Here is a 15,345-nt window from a genome sequence, read left to right as displayed (position 1 = left end):
TGTTTGTAGCAGATTTCAGCATTTGTGTTCCTTTCTGAGCTGTCTCTTTGCAGCATTTGCAGGAATCCAAGACACTGTCAAACCTGCCAACCATATTTTGTGTTTAAAGACTGCAGAGCTTCTCCATGCCAGTCACCTTGTCGTCCTTTTTTTTAATTAAACTTAACCCCCAGACGATAGCTTGCAGAGAGTGCTTCATGGCAGAGGCCATCTGACTATGGAAAGCCAGAAAGGACATGTAGAACTGATTGCATTTCAAGCCCAAACACATTCCTCATACTTTTACTCACACAAAGATGCAGTTACTTCTTACATAAACTTGCCCATGTGCATGGAAGTTGGCCCTTCAAATAGCTGACTAACCTGAGCTTGAAGACGAGCAATATACTGAATGAATTATAAAGGATTTCCAAAATCTTATTTGTGTTAGGAACATTGGAATATATGAATACGTGAACATAGGATCATTGCATCATTCATTCCTTTTTTTGGAACATCAGAATCCAAAGTACAGAATTCTGTGGCCTGTATCACTTTTAACTTAGCCCTACAGCCTTAGCACCATTATGCTGACATATCCATCCTTTTGCATTACCTCTAACCTCTCTTTCCTTTCCAAGAGGAAACACATTTCTCACAAGTTGTCTCCTCTTGTTCCAGGTTCCTTTTCCACACAGCTTCTCTGGCATTCTCTCTCACATCCTGTCTCGCGCCCTCCCTCGCGCCCTCCCTCGCGCCCTCCTTCGCGCCCTCCTTCGCGCCCTCCCTCGCGCCCTCCCTCGCGCCCTCCTTCGCGCCCTCCTTCGCGCCCTCCCTCGCGCCCTCCCTCGCGCCCTCCCTCGCGCCCTCCCTCGCGCCCTCCCTCGCGCCCTCCCTCGCGCCCTCCCTCGCGCCCTCCCTCGTGCCTGTCTCCATCGCCGCCTCTCCCTGCAACAAAAGGCTATTCTCTCTTCATCTCTTTTGACTTCTCTTACGTTGACATTACCCTTTTGGGGAGTGCCACAAGTGAAGCGAATCACGATGGATTTATAAGATGGAATTTGAGGTATCAGTTGTGCCCACCCGCCATCAGAAATACATGATGGAAAGGTCATGTGAAGTGTAAATGTGTTCCACTTCTGTATTTTTGTGGACTATTAATTCCCTGGTCATTTTGGTTTATATTGCTGGCTTTGCACTTCATTAAATTTTTGTCCTACAGGAGGAGTACAGATCAGAAGGCATCAGTTGGCACAACATCGATTATATAGACAACAGCGGTTGCATTAACCTCATCAGCAAGAAGCCCACAGGCTTACTGCATTTATTGGATGAAGAGTGCAAGTGAGTATGCGCAACAAGCTGATTTAGCATTGTATAGCTCATATAGTGAATTTACATTATGGTGCATTGGTATCAAATTCCACTGTTCACAATATGATAAAGATGTTTGCTCTTTTAATTCCTTCTGCTAAAATAAGGAAGTGAATAATTTCATGGGAGAATGTTACTTGTACATTATCCCTGACTCTCATTTCTAGGCTTCACGTTTTAATTGGTGGATGTCCAATATATTGAAACAATTTCAAGTCCAATCTGATTCCTAAGAGTTCAGGTGACAGTAATCATAGTTTCTGATGCTACTCAATCCTTCAATTAGATTACCCTTTACTTACTTCCGGTAAGCGTAACTCTATCAAGGTATGGTGTCTGACAGTGAACTGCCATGATTGTGTAGAAGAGAGGTAGCAATATTAAACAATAGTGGATGTCCGAAGGTTCAATAAATCTATTAAGGCCAATCTAAGAGGCGTTCCTTGGTGTTATTGGTAGTGGGACACCTTAATTCTGGAATTCTCTGGTGATTGCACCAATGGAGGCCGGATATGAACGAAAGTGTTAGTGGCCTGTTGTTTGGCAGTGGGTTTGAGATCTCCAGGTGGGCAATTCCATGATTGGATTGGAGGCTGAGTGGGCTTGTGCTGTGCAGAACGAGTGCATTAAATCCCTCCATATCATTTTTGGGACTATACTGACCTCCGTGCGTTTCCTATCAGCCTATTGGGCTGTGAGATGTTGCCAAAACTGTAATCCGGCGCTGTTCACTCTTCAGTCAGGCAAGAGAAAGCAAAAGAACACAACTAGGCAATGGGTTTATCCTAGAATCCACAATATAAATGCAAGGGCCAGTCTGAAGCTTTTCAAGGTTGGGCACTCAGTAAGGAAAGGCAGCTACAGCATTACTGATGGAACATCACAGAAAGAGATCCTCAGTCAATGCATTTCTTATGTCAGTAACATTAGTCAAACATTTGGAGACTTGAGCTAATAGAGATCCAGCAGGAAATGTGAAGACTTATTCAGCTAAAGCTAGGGCTGCCTCAAATGCAAAGTGTTTCTCTCAACTGTGTGAAACTCAGTTCCTTGGACTAATTTCAACTATATTCTTGTCTTTGTCTGCTAAACTTTGAATATAGTAGTTTCTTTGTGCTGCATCTTCGGCCCAGGGTGTAGAGAGTTACCCACATTAGTTAGTGTGCTGATTTTATATAAATCTTACATGAGGAGAGTTAATGAACTGAATGATGTAAATGTAAATCGAACAATTTTTTCCCTTATTTTACTGCTTGTGCCAAACTGGTCATAAATAACATAACCCGGCTAATGTTAATTACCAGTCTTCCATTTGACTTTGTACATTTTTTAAAAATTCATGTAATTCATCCAGATTTTCACTGAAGTTTACCGGGGGGGGGGGGGTGATATTTCAAAATTAAAATATCAACAATGGAAAGTGCTCAATCAAATCATAGGTGTTCTCTCCAATCTTGAATTATGTCTGAAAGAAGCATTATAAAATGTTAAGGTGAAGTACTGATGCATACAGGTTTGTCATTAATAAGCGGCTTTATTAGGGAAATATAGAGGGCATTAATCTGAGTGTGGGCGGTGTGAAGCATCAAGTTTGGGTAGATGACGCAAAGGGTAGAGTCAAGGCAGGACATCAAAGGAGTAATATGGGAAATGAGGGTAAGAAAGAAAAAAACGTAAGAACACACCGATAGTCAAGGCTAGATGTTACAAAGGTAACAAAAGGAGATATTGATAGGTTCAGTAAGTGGGCACATGGTTGGCAAGTGGAGCATAATGTGGGAAAATGTGAACATCTACATTTTGGAATTTAGAATCCTTCAGCAGAGTATTATTTAAATGGAGGAAAAGTGCAAAAAGCCACAACACAAAGGGACTTGGTGGGACCTGTGCACGAAACACAGAAAGCTAGCACACAGGGGCAGCAGGTAATCAGGAAGCTAATGGAATGTTAGCTATTATTTTAAGGGGGTTGGAGTATAAGAGTCGGGAAGTCTTGCTGCAGCTGTACAAGGTACTGGTGGGACTACATCTGGAGTATTGTGAACAGCTTTGGTCCTCTTATTGAAGGAAAGATATTGGTTCAGAGAAGGTTCACTAGGATGATCCCTGCTATGGAGGGATTGTCTTACGAGCGAAGGTTAAACAGGTTGGGACTCTACTGATTGGAATTTCGAAGAATGAGAGGTGATCTCATTGAAACATATTGGATTCTTAAGGGGCTTTGACAGGGCAAGTGCTGAGAGGATGTTTCCCTCGTGGGAGAATCTCTATAGAGAAGCTACTTTGATCTCCTGCCTTGACCCTACCCTTTAATCTGCGTTATCTACCCAAACTTGATGCCTCACACCGCCCGCACTCGGATTAATGCCCTCTATATTTCCCTAGTTAAATCGCTTATTATTGACAAGCCTGTATGCATCAGGACTTCACCGTAGCATTTTATAATGTCTCTCGTGGGTGAGTCCAGAACTAGAGGGCATGTTTTCAAATTAGGGATCGCTCTCAAGACACGGATGAGGAGAATTTTGTTCTGAGGGTTTTGCAACTTTGGAACTCTGCGATGGATGCGGGGTCAGTGAATAATTCTACAGCAGAGGTTGATGGGTTCTTTTTAGGCCATGGAATTAAAGGTTATTGGGGATAGATGCGAATGTGGAATTTGAAACACAAGTAGATCAGCCATGATCTTATTGAAAAGAAGAGCAGGCTCAAGGGGCCGAATGGCCTACTTCTCTTGTTTTGCATGTTCGCTTGGGAGCAATTTTTGATGAAATAGGAGCAGCACAGGAGATGCACCTCATACAATATTGAAGCAGATTGGTTTGAGGCTACTGCCAAGAAAAGAGAGCAGAATTTAGCAGTTATAAACACAAGGAACTGTTCTCCTGCAATCCAAATTGAAACTGACCTGATATAAATGCAACAAGATTAAAAGTCTGCAAGATTATGAGTGGCGTGGATAGTCAGATGCTCTTTCCTAGGTAGGAGAGTCAAGTACTAGAGGACATGGGTTTAAATCTGTGGGGAAAAGTTTAGAATAGAGGGCGAGGCAAGTTTTTTTTACGCAGAGGGTGGTAAATATATGTAATGTGCTGCCTGGGGAGGTGGTGGGAGCAGGTCCGATCGCGGCATTTAAGGGCATCTAGATAAATATATGAATAGGTGGGAATGGAAGGATACGGACTCCATAAGTTCAGACGGTTTTATTTTCGGCAGGTACCATGGTCAGCGCAGGCTTGGAGGGCCGAAGGGCCTGTTCCTGTACTGTATTTGTTTAATCAAAAGACTTGTGCAATCTGAGAATTGGCTTACATTTGTTTTCTCTAATATACTGTAACCAATAACTAAGGCTGGAAATAAATAAGCTTTCCAGATATATGGGAATTATAGAGATGTTGGCGCTTTAAGACATCATCATTCTTCCAGTAACCATGTGTCTGATCTCTTCCTGATAGGCTATAAATAGGATTGTGCCCTGAATTTGCACCATTAGACTGCTACCTGCAGTGTTGACTTTGACAAAGGGACATCTTTTTGAATCATTTCCATGTTGCTTGTCATTGCAAAGTTCTGGATAAACTATTTTGGCTGTTCCTGATTCTATGCCATTAACCCCTAATTTTTCTGGTTGCTATGATGGGGATTTTCAGAGACTGAGGGGCAAGGTGTTGCCTCCTTTGGTTTGTACATTGTTCGTACAGGGGTAACAGTGGAAGGCTTTAAAACTGTCCAGCAATCTCAGCTTATTATTCACATAGAATATCAAATATGGTCACCTGGTCAGTGCAGCCCAGTCTAAATAGTGTTAAATCATTGACCAGCTGCTGGACAAACCTCTCGTTGTTGGCCCACCAGTTCAAATAGATGCTCAAATGTGGACGCTTATAGTTGTGATCACTTGCATCCCTGCCAGGAGGTAGTGACCTACTGATCTGAGATTCCTACAAAGTCTTGGACCATGCTGCTTCAGTTCTGAGACTTGATGATTGTGGCCATCTTGATCCAGCTATCACCTAAATTGCCAGTGAACCATAACCCAAGGTTATCCTAGGTGTGCACATCACCAACAATCTGTCCTGGTCCACCCACGTTGTGCTTTGACCAAGAAAGCACAACAGCGCCTATATTTCCTCAGAAAACTAAGGAAATTCGGCATGTCCACAATAATGCTCACCGATTTTTACAGACGCGCCATAGAAAGCATCCTATCTGGCTGCATCACAGCCTGGTATGGCAACTGCTCGGCCCAAGACTGTCAGAAACTACAGAGAGTCGTGAACACAGCCCAGTTCATCACTCAAACCTGCCTCCCATCGATTAACTCTTATCGACACCTCCTGCTGCCTTGGGAGAGCGGGGAGCATAATCAAAGACCCCTCCCACCCGGCTTACTCGCACTTCCAACTTCTTCCATCGGGCAGGAGATACAAAAGTCTGAGTCACAAACAGATTCAAAAACAGCTTCTTCCCCACTGTTACCAGACTCCAAAATGACCCTATTATGGACTAACTGATCTCCCCACACATCTTCTCTGTTGAGCAGTACTACACTCCGTATGTTCTCCCGTTGCCTGTGCCTATGTATTTACGTTGTGTATTTATGTATGTTCTATGTTTTTTTTTCATGTATGGAATGATCTGTAGGGACTACGGAGAACAATACTTTTCACTGTACCTGGCTACATGGGACAATAAATCAAATCAAATCCAACCAATCCAACGTTAGGATAACCAACACTTCTTGGACATCTGTCAGGCTTAACTTGACTGTCTTATGTAACAAGATCATTACCTGCAGCAATTGATTAAAAACATGAAATGTTGGAATGCTGAAAGAGAAGCCGCATTTGTGAAGATGAATGTGGATTAAAGATGGGGTCTTTCATTCGAGCTGCACTGATTTACCTTCTATCTAACATTTTCTGTTCATGTTGCAACAAATCTGGAGCTTTAAAGGAAATGCCATCTCTACAGTGCCGTATCATGTCTCAGAAATGCTTGGAAGGACACAAATTAGTTGAGAGCAATAATACTGTTACGTGACAAACATGGCATCTGGTTTCTGCACCGAGATTTCCCACAAACAGCAGTTGAGTGATTAGTCAGTTTCCCTGGTCCATTTCAAATAGTATGGATGTTTTTTTTTAAGCGTTCATATGAATCGCAGAAACAGGCAGATGGGGACCTTGATTTAATGTCATGGAAAAATGCCAAATCTGAGTGTCAGTTTAGATTATGTGCTCAAATCCTGGAGTAGGACTTTAGTCGATGACCGGATTGGCTGTGATTTCTACCATCCGAGCTGAACCGACAGATTTCCATTGAGCAAATCCTGTTGACCGTTTTTTTACCCCCCTCAGGTGAGGTCAACTAACTGAGCATGGGCCAAGGATCAGGCCTGCTCACACGGGTTCTGCCTACAGGAGGTGATATATAAATTCTTGTATGAAGGCTCTAAAGTGACAAAATTAACGAGATCCCAGATGTTTCAGTGCTGATGATAATCGCGGTGTCTGAGTTTTGTGTGTAATTATTTTTCTTTCAATTCAGTTTTCCACAGGCAACAAATCAGACGCTGCTGGACAAATTCAAGCGACAGTATGAAGGGAACAATTATATAGAGTTCCCAACGGTGATGGAGCAAGCCTTTATTATAAAGCACTATGCAGGGAAAGTCAAGTACCAAATGAAGGTCTGTGCTGTCTAATAAATTGGCATCCATTGATCGAGAGGAGTATTGTTTAGATATAGAAGGGGGCCTAGACCATCTACAAAACGCAGTGGTTTAGCAAAAAAATGCATGTTTGCTGTGCAACTAACTTGTACTGAACAGGAAATGTCTTAGATTTTATCCCTAGTCTTTACTGAGTTAGTGAATATCAGCTGGGAAGCCATGATGCACCATTATTAGGGAAGGACAGGCATAGGCAGCATTAAGCTCATGATCATAATCTGTAACCCTTGCCTCTGGGTATTTTGAAGGCTACACGAAGACTCAATCGGACTCCATGTAATTCTTTCCATGGTGAAATAATTCTACCGTGATAAAGTAACGCTTTCCGTTTAGCAATCTTCTGAAGTCAGGCAAGAATATATTGGCTTTGGACCCAAAGTAGAAGAGAGCACAAATTCACTTGAATTACATAGGAAGGGCATCAATGATTACATTACAAGGGCTGGTTGCATTGATAGACTTCGCTTGCATTCTCTTGAGTATAGAAGATTAAAGAGTGATCAAATTGAGGTGTTCAAGATGATTCCTGGTTTTAATAGGATAGATACGATGGAATTTTACTTTATTGAAAGGAAAGAATCCTTTCTTCATGTGGAACCTGGGTTAAAAGTTAAAACTAGGTTGATCAGGGTGATTTCAGAGCGCACACCATACACACAGGCTTGTGGAAATTTCCTTCTCCCAAAACACTGCTGAGTCTGGGGGTGGATAATTAAAAGTTTAAGAAGTGTGATTGAAGGATTCTGTTTGCAAGGGTCTTGAAGGGTAAGGAACCAAGGCACACAAATTAAGTTGAGGTACAGATCAGCAATGATCAGATTATGTTTCAGAAAAGCTCAAGCGTTTGAGTGGCCTCCTCCTGTTCCTGTGTTCCCAGAAAGAGCAGTGTAATGACCCCTGGACAAGTGTGCGGTCAATTCCAGCCCCATCGTCCTGGAGTCACAACACTAGTAACTTGAGCAATAATTCTGATAAACATACCAAAATCTTTGGCCCTTGGCTGTCCAATAATTGCAATCACCATGTTTTTAAATTTAAAGACATTTATTGTTTATTTATAACAAGAGCAAGTATGAAATATGTAGTAAATACCGCTGCTTAATGACAAGCTAATACCTGGCTCTCCCATTAACTGCCCCACCCTCTACTCACACACACACAAGACAGGCAAACACAGATGGGTGGAAAGAGGTAAAAATAATTAGGATTAAGGTCAAAAGATAAAAGTCCTTGCTTCAGATGATGAGTTATTTGGCGCACTCTCTTCTCAGTAAGAGTGTGGATTAATGTATTTGCTTTAGAGCCGGTAATGGTCTTCCTTGCACTTTGCAGTATCTAACTCTCAGCTTTTTCGGGAGAGGCTCCGGGCTTCACATCAGCCTGTTCTGCAGCGAGAGTTGTCAGATTCCAGCTTCTGCTTCAGACTTTTCTGCCAAGAGAGTCCCCCCCCAGTCCCCGTCCCCCCCGGCCACACAGTGCCCACTGGTTATTTCCAGAGAAAACAGAGTGGGGAAAAAGAGAGGCTTTCTCTCTTTGCTGCCAAAGCAAAACTGAAAGCTCTTTGCGGCTGTGAACCATTTCAATGGGAACAGATCCAATCACCTCCTGTTATCGGGCAGAGCACCTTCTAGGTTTGACCATCAGCCAAATCGGTCAAACTGATTTTTGCTGCTGCTGAAATCCTCTGCTTGTATTGGCACAGGCCACGGCTTCTTTCTGCTTGTATTAAAGGCACAGGCCACAGTTGCCTTCTGCTTGAATTAGAGATACAGGCTGCCTTAAAGACACAGGTCCATTAATCATCTATGGATCAAAGATGTAACAGCAAAAATTAAAGCAAGGGGAACAGGGAAGAACCAGGAAAGATCTTTACAATCATAAATTGGAGGGGTTGCCAGAAGCCTGTAGTTCTCAGTGGTATTGTATGTCTACATGAGCTGGTGTCCCCGAGGTGGTGTGGGGGTGGTCTAAATTACCTCCAATTTAAAAAAAGAATTGATTGTAAAACAAAAATTGCAAATCAAAAATCTGATCATTCACTATAGTTTCCTCAAAAATGTATGTTGGTATAGGACTTTCGAGAAAAGAACACAGACCACATGCGTCCTGACATTGTTGCACTTCTGAAAAGCAGCAAGAATGCTTTCATCTGCGGTTTGATTGGCATTGACCCAGTGGCCGTCTTTCGCTGGTCAATATTGAGATCCTTCTTCCGAGCGGCTGTGGCTTTCCGAGAGGCAGGAAAACGCTATGTCGAGAAGAAACCTGGTAAGCGAGAGCATGGGTGCTGCTGTGCCGTCAATATTGGGCGTAGTGGTAGTGAAGCACGAACTTTCAAGTTGATACGGAAAAATGTGTTTGAAGTTTCTTTTAAAAAGAAGATCCTGGTTAGTATTTGATGTAATCAATAATCTGTCCTTAACGGTGTGAAAGCTTTTGGCCATCAACTCTTATATTCCCGTAAACACTGCAGGTTCCAATTTCCTCTGCTTAGGTACTCCTGTAGTTTTGCCCCACAGGTTTATAATGAATGTGAATACAGTCAGTCTGGCACAAATACATTATACGTGAGTGTTCTCACCAGTGTTTTAACAGGGCTTACATTTGGAGTTTAGGCAGAGGGATACTCGAAGGGCAGAATCACTATACTGTGCAAATATAAAAAGAAACATCTGGGGTAGGATTCTCTGCCTTTTAAGTGTTGGCGTCAGGACAATCGGTGGACTTCTATGACAACTAAATTGGCACCTGTTCCAGAGCAATTCATGATCCGTTAATGGGTTAGCACCGGCACCACGTGGAACACAGTCTATTCCAATGAAAAACGGTGTCCGATTCGCCAGTGCTGGGATTGCCACTCATGAGGCTCACGAGCTGCATATTAGCATCCACTCCCCACACTCGCCCATCCCAGCCAACAAGATGGCAGCACGCAGAGATGGGCACCCTGGCTTTGCAGACGCTGAGCTGGAGATCCTGCTGGATGCTGTGGAGGAGAGATGGGCCACCCTGTTCCCTGATGTGAGGAGGCTGCCACCTGCTGCCATGCATTGCACCTGGGCGCAGGTGGCAGAGGCTGTGGGCCCCAACACCAGGTCCGGCCAACAGTGCCAAAAGAAGCTGTATGACCTCCACAGGGTGGCCAGGGTGAGTAGGCAGCACTGTACCCCTGGCACCCACTCCCCAACCCAGACAACTGTAATTCTCCCCCACCACCACCACCTGGAGGGCGACTGAACCCCACCGCCAGGAGTGCGCACGCACCCCAACCTGCACTACATGCCAGCCGTCATGGCCAGGTGCCCGCCGTCTCTCTCTCTCTTTCGCTCTCTCCCTCTCCCTGCCTCTGCCTCCCTCTCTCCCCCTCCCTCTCTCCCCCTCCCTCTCTCCCCTCTCCTCCCTCTCCCTCTCTCCCCCCCTCCCTCTCTCCCCCTCTCCCTCTCCTCCCTCTCTCCCTCCCTGCCTCCCTTTCTCTCCCTCCCTGCCTCCCTTTCTCTCCCTCCCTGCCTCTCTGCCCCTCTCCCCTCCTCCCTCTCTCCCCTCCTCTCCCTCTCCCCTTCCTCTCTCTCTGCCTCTCTCTGCCTCTCTTCCCCCTCCCTCTCCTCCCTCCCTCTCCCTCCCTGCCTCCCTCTCTCCCTGCCTCTCTGCCCCTCTCTCCCTCTCCTCCCTGCCTCCCTCTCTCCCTGCCTCTCTCCCCTCTCCTCCCCCTCCCTCTCTCCCTATCTCTCTCCCCCCCCCCCCCCTTATCTCTCTCTCTCAGAGGATGACCAGGCCTGTCCTGGCATACGCAGCTCTGTACCGGGACCACCTGGATATTGCAGCAGTGCTCCAGACCTTGGCCCAGTCACCAACGGGTTATGGCTGAGGGCATTGGCATTACCCGAGTGCTGGCTGACCTGCGCCAGTCCCAGAGGGAGGTGGCCCAATCCCTGTGTTCCATGGCTGTGAGCAAGGAGACCCACGTCGAGACAGGAGCAGGCATCAAGGACTGGCAGTGCCAAGTGGTGGGGGAGCCCCAGGGGTTCACTCCAATGATCCCACGGAGTAGCCCGGGGGGCCATTGGGCACCTCGAGGGAGGAGGAGGTAATGGGGGACTGTGCCGGTGGCACCCGCAGCGGTGATGCTCGGAACACCACTGCACCTCAGACTCTCCCCCTGACGTATCACCCTTGGGCAGTTGGGTAATTGACCTTGGGAAAAGTGTTATTGTTAAAACAGAAATTCTCTGTGTTGCAACTGACCAACTCTGTAAAGGAACTGCAGTTTAGAAACCATTTTGTGAATTAATGCCAAGACTATATGTTAGACAGTATACCTGGATATTATTCAAATATCTGGCACATTGAGATTCTCTCTGTGCATTTTGAAGTTTTAACAGCTCAAGAAATAGTGATTGGAATGATTTCTTGTAGCCTGCTGTTCCTGCATTACCACTGCCGGACAGTGTCTGACTCTGGGATGTCACTTAGAAACTGGAGTAACATTGAAGTGATCAGTGTGTTATTGAGTGTTGCCATGATGGATGTCTCAAATCATTTTGATACCTGGTTTGAATTTTTCTAAAATGGAATCTCTCACCGCAGTGGCTTTGAGGAACATGTACCTTGCCACCAAACTAATGCAATGATTTGTTCCACCATTGGATTCAATGTTAAAAGACTGATGTTTAGAAACTTAATGCAAAATTTTGGGACTTGAGCAGCATGTCATGTAAATGTAGAAATTCATGGGGTTTGTATTGCACAGAATCATTTGCCTAAGTGTACGGTGGCACAGTGGTTAGCACTGCTGCGTCACAGTGCCAGGGATCCGGGTTCAATTCCGGCCTCGGGTGACTATCTGTGCGGAGTCTGCACTTTCTCCCCGTGTGTGCGTGGGTTTCCTCCGGGGGCTCCGTTTTCCTCCCACAGTCTAAAGATGTGCGGGTTAGGTGGATTGGCCGTGCTACATTGCCCCTTAGTGTCCAAAAATATGCAGGTTAGGTGGCGTTACGAGGATTGGGGGCCTAGATGGAGTGGTCTTTCCAGGGTCGGTCTAAACCCAATAGGCCGAGTGGCCTCCGCCTGCACTGTAGAGATTCTCTGATGGCACATTCACTACAATATAGAAAAGCACTGAGACTACACTGCTGCACAAAGATGCCATCGCAAAATACACTGAGAGGATGCAAAAACAGGTATCAAGTCTTAAATTATCTTGGCTTCCAAAAACTGGGTGATGCACGTCTCTTGGAACATAAACCATGATATACGGGTGACTTCTGGCGATACTGCCCTGGACCTATTTAATTGAAATGTTTAAATCCCACAAACATTAAACTCCATCTAGTGGTGGAAAACTTGAATTTGCGGTATTTAAATCCATTTTGCCGGTCCAGAGGCATTTATAGTGATGTTTTAGAACATGTCACTTGTCAGACCGTTGGATTTTAACAATCCGAGATTGACCTATTTCTGTAAGTACCAGTTTGTGAGCAATTTAATGTTTATTGCGATTGGATGCCCATATTGCATCAGTATGATGGTTTATGTAGGCTTTGGTTTGCTTTATTCTCACTTTAATCCGGGCACTCCTGCCCTTCTATATCTGGGAAGATGCATTTATTTTCTAGAAAGCCGCATCATCATGCTGTGGCAGCTGGTTCATACTCTGAATTATCTGCCTGGTACAGCCTTGCTCTGTGTAGGTCTATTCCTGCTGCACAAGTAGAACGCTGCTCTTTATATCTTCCACTCTTATTTAGAATAACCTCTGTTTCTTCCACCTCTTCTGTGCCTGAAATCAGCAAAAATAAAATACCTTGGTGAAAACTGTCAGATTTGGTGAAAACTGACAAAGTTGGCAGCCTTTCTCCATGAATAACCGTGCAGTTCCAGTAATTCAAAGCTGTTTAAGATAAAGAAACTAATGCCCTAATTTAATTTTGGCGATGGTAGCCTGTTGGGTATCATAAAAGTCAAATCCTGTTGGGATATCCTTGTACATGACATAATGTCTCCAGTTAGCTTTCCTGTCTTCCTTTTGTCTCCTGAAGGGGCTGACTTATATTTGGAAATTCAATGCCAAGCAGCCCCTTGTAACCTCTCCCAAGCCTTTCTTCATGTGCAATCCCAGAGTTAATATTGGTGTGTTCTCCAGCTGTGAGAGATTGCACATTTGAGCTTAATCCTATCTCCAGCTGATATCCGCACATGCACCATTGTTTTGGTTATGTCATTCTGCATCTTGTTGCTTAGTTGATCCACCATCTTCATTTAAGATCGTCTCAGCTGGACCTGAAACTCTTTGGTGGTAACAACAACTGGGTCAGTAGGCATAAATTGGGGCAATATTTTGTAATTTAAAGCATTTGGTATTTTTAGGCCAGTCTTCGGTGCAAACGCTGTAATAATTTTGAAAACTTCATGCAGTCAAAGCGTCTGTTGTTAAGCTAGATGGAAAGTGGTGAAACCCTATCAAAAAGTACGTTACTTTTTATCTCTAGTTTTCAGGTTGCATTACTTTAAAAAAGACTTCTGAATTTCACTCTTGCTAATATTTTGATTAGTGCTGATTTTCTTAAATAGCTAGTCCACTGCCAAGTATGGAAATTCTGCCTTTCTCTCACACTGCCTTTCTCCTCCAGTCAAATTCATATGCAGTCTTCCTGCAGCTCACTAGAGTATTAACTCATTATCACTAAATTAGAAAGCAAAGTCTTATTTTCTAACATAAAATAGATATTAATGATTCAATGTATTTCACTATAATTGTGATGTTTGGATTCTTGTAGAAGATTCTCAATCTTTCAAATTCCTGTCTGTTATGAATATCTCTATCTTGTATCTTTTATTTTTTTTTCTTTTGTTTTTATTTTGCTTCCCAAGGGCATGATGATGCTGTTCCGTTCCCGGTTTTGAAAAGTGTCGATAGTTTTAGCTTTCTGCATCACCCAGTCCATCAGAGGAGTTTAGAGATTCTCCAGAGGTGCAAGGAGGAGAAGTACAGTAAGGCTCCAAAATCCAGCAATACTCTCTGACACTCCACTTACCCACGGGAAATGGGAGTCCAAGAGCATTCACTCGGGGCTAGTGGTCTTCATTAACTTTCTAAGACTTTCTGAAGAAAATGTGACTGATCTTGCCAGTTAGCTGAGGTTAATTCTTCAGGTTTTGCCAAGGGGAGGGCATGGGAGCACTATGCCGGACTCTGTTTTAAAGTGATCCAACTGGGTACTTGTGGCCTCACCAGATGCTTGCAGTGGGTAATGAAGACCACTGACTTGAAGCCAAACAACACCAAAGGATTCTGGGATGTTTATGGTTTGTCAACCACACCCTTTAATAAAGAAGGCATATTATGTATTTTAAAAGAAAAACCATGGGTAAATAATCCAATTTTCTCGTGCACTCCAAATGACTTGTAGAGGATGAAATGAGAAACGGGTTATGACGACTTTATAAGAATTCTTCAGTAAACTTTCCAAATGTATAATCATCAAAATACAACATCAGATTATTTTTCAAACTTAGGGTGAATATACATCCCACAGTCCTTTGGCTTTGCTGATAGAGTGAATGGTGTTGGTCTCAATATTCTCTGTGTCCTTTTCCCCCGTTTCCCTTTGTGTGGTGATTAACACTCGTTCTGCATGATCTAAGCTTGAGTACTAATGATTTCAGCTGACTCTTTCAATTCCAACTAGACCGCGCCAATATCAGCGCACCTCACTACTGGTGTATGAAATTTAGATCATTAATTGAGGAAATGACAGGGTGGGAAATGATTAGCTCCTCTTTGGGATGTGGCAGCTTCTCCCCTGCCTGTCCCCTCCTGCCCTCTTCACTCCCCTTCCCCCAGTTATACTTTTGTTTTAAGTAGCCAATCAGTTGTGTGTTGTCTAGATTGGTGGGTGTTGCAATCCCGAGTGCTGCTTTCCCATACTGGTGGCATCACAGCTTGAAGTTTAATTTACTGTCAATAAACTTTAATTGAAAACCAAGTACTAATGTTTACACACAAGGGACAACATTTGTAAAACATGTTTTCATTCAAGGTTTCAGTGCAGCATTTAAAAAGTTTCCGTTCAGTCTGACCTTGATGGGATGTGAGAATTGTGCACAAAATAGAGTATGATGACACAGTCAGCAGGCGATGTTTAAACTTCTTAAAATCCATTTCCTCAAATGAGGTTAAGTATGGTTGCATATGTACTTTGCGTTCTCATGCAACGCAATGTCTTGTCAATTCCAAGTTTCTTCCATTTGTGTTGATCCAG

The 15,345-nt window shown here is 44.0% G+C and overlaps 1 protein-coding gene across 7 annotated transcripts in view; it reads left to right on the top strand.

Annotated features, from left to right (window-relative positions):
- Positions 1-15,345, top strand: part of myo9aa (myosin IXAa) — a 251,246-nt gene that overhangs the window by 148,953 nt on the left and 86,948 nt on the right. For 6 of the 7 annotated variants that reach the window (XM_038784181.1, XM_038784180.1, XM_038784177.1 and 3 more), the window contains exons 11-14: positions 1,202-1,323; positions 6,904-7,045; positions 9,160-9,355; positions 13,955-14,074. In XM_038784181.1, the coding sequence (XP_038640109.1) occupies positions 1,202-1,323; positions 6,904-7,045; positions 9,160-9,355; positions 13,955-14,074 (580 nt within the window). The remainder of the gene's footprint in view (positions 1-1,201; positions 1,324-6,903; positions 7,046-9,159; positions 9,356-13,954; positions 14,075-15,345) is intronic. The other variant, XM_038784179.1, reaches the window with a different exon arrangement.

This window comes from Scyliorhinus canicula, chromosome 24 (genome assembly GCF_902713615.1).
Source record: "Scyliorhinus canicula chromosome 24, sScyCan1.1, whole genome shotgun sequence".
Taxonomy (NCBI): Eukaryota; Metazoa; Chordata; class Chondrichthyes; order Carcharhiniformes; family Scyliorhinidae; genus Scyliorhinus; species Scyliorhinus canicula.
The sequence above is the reverse complement of the archived record's forward strand: the minus strand, read 5'-3'. Positions and strand labels throughout refer to the sequence as shown.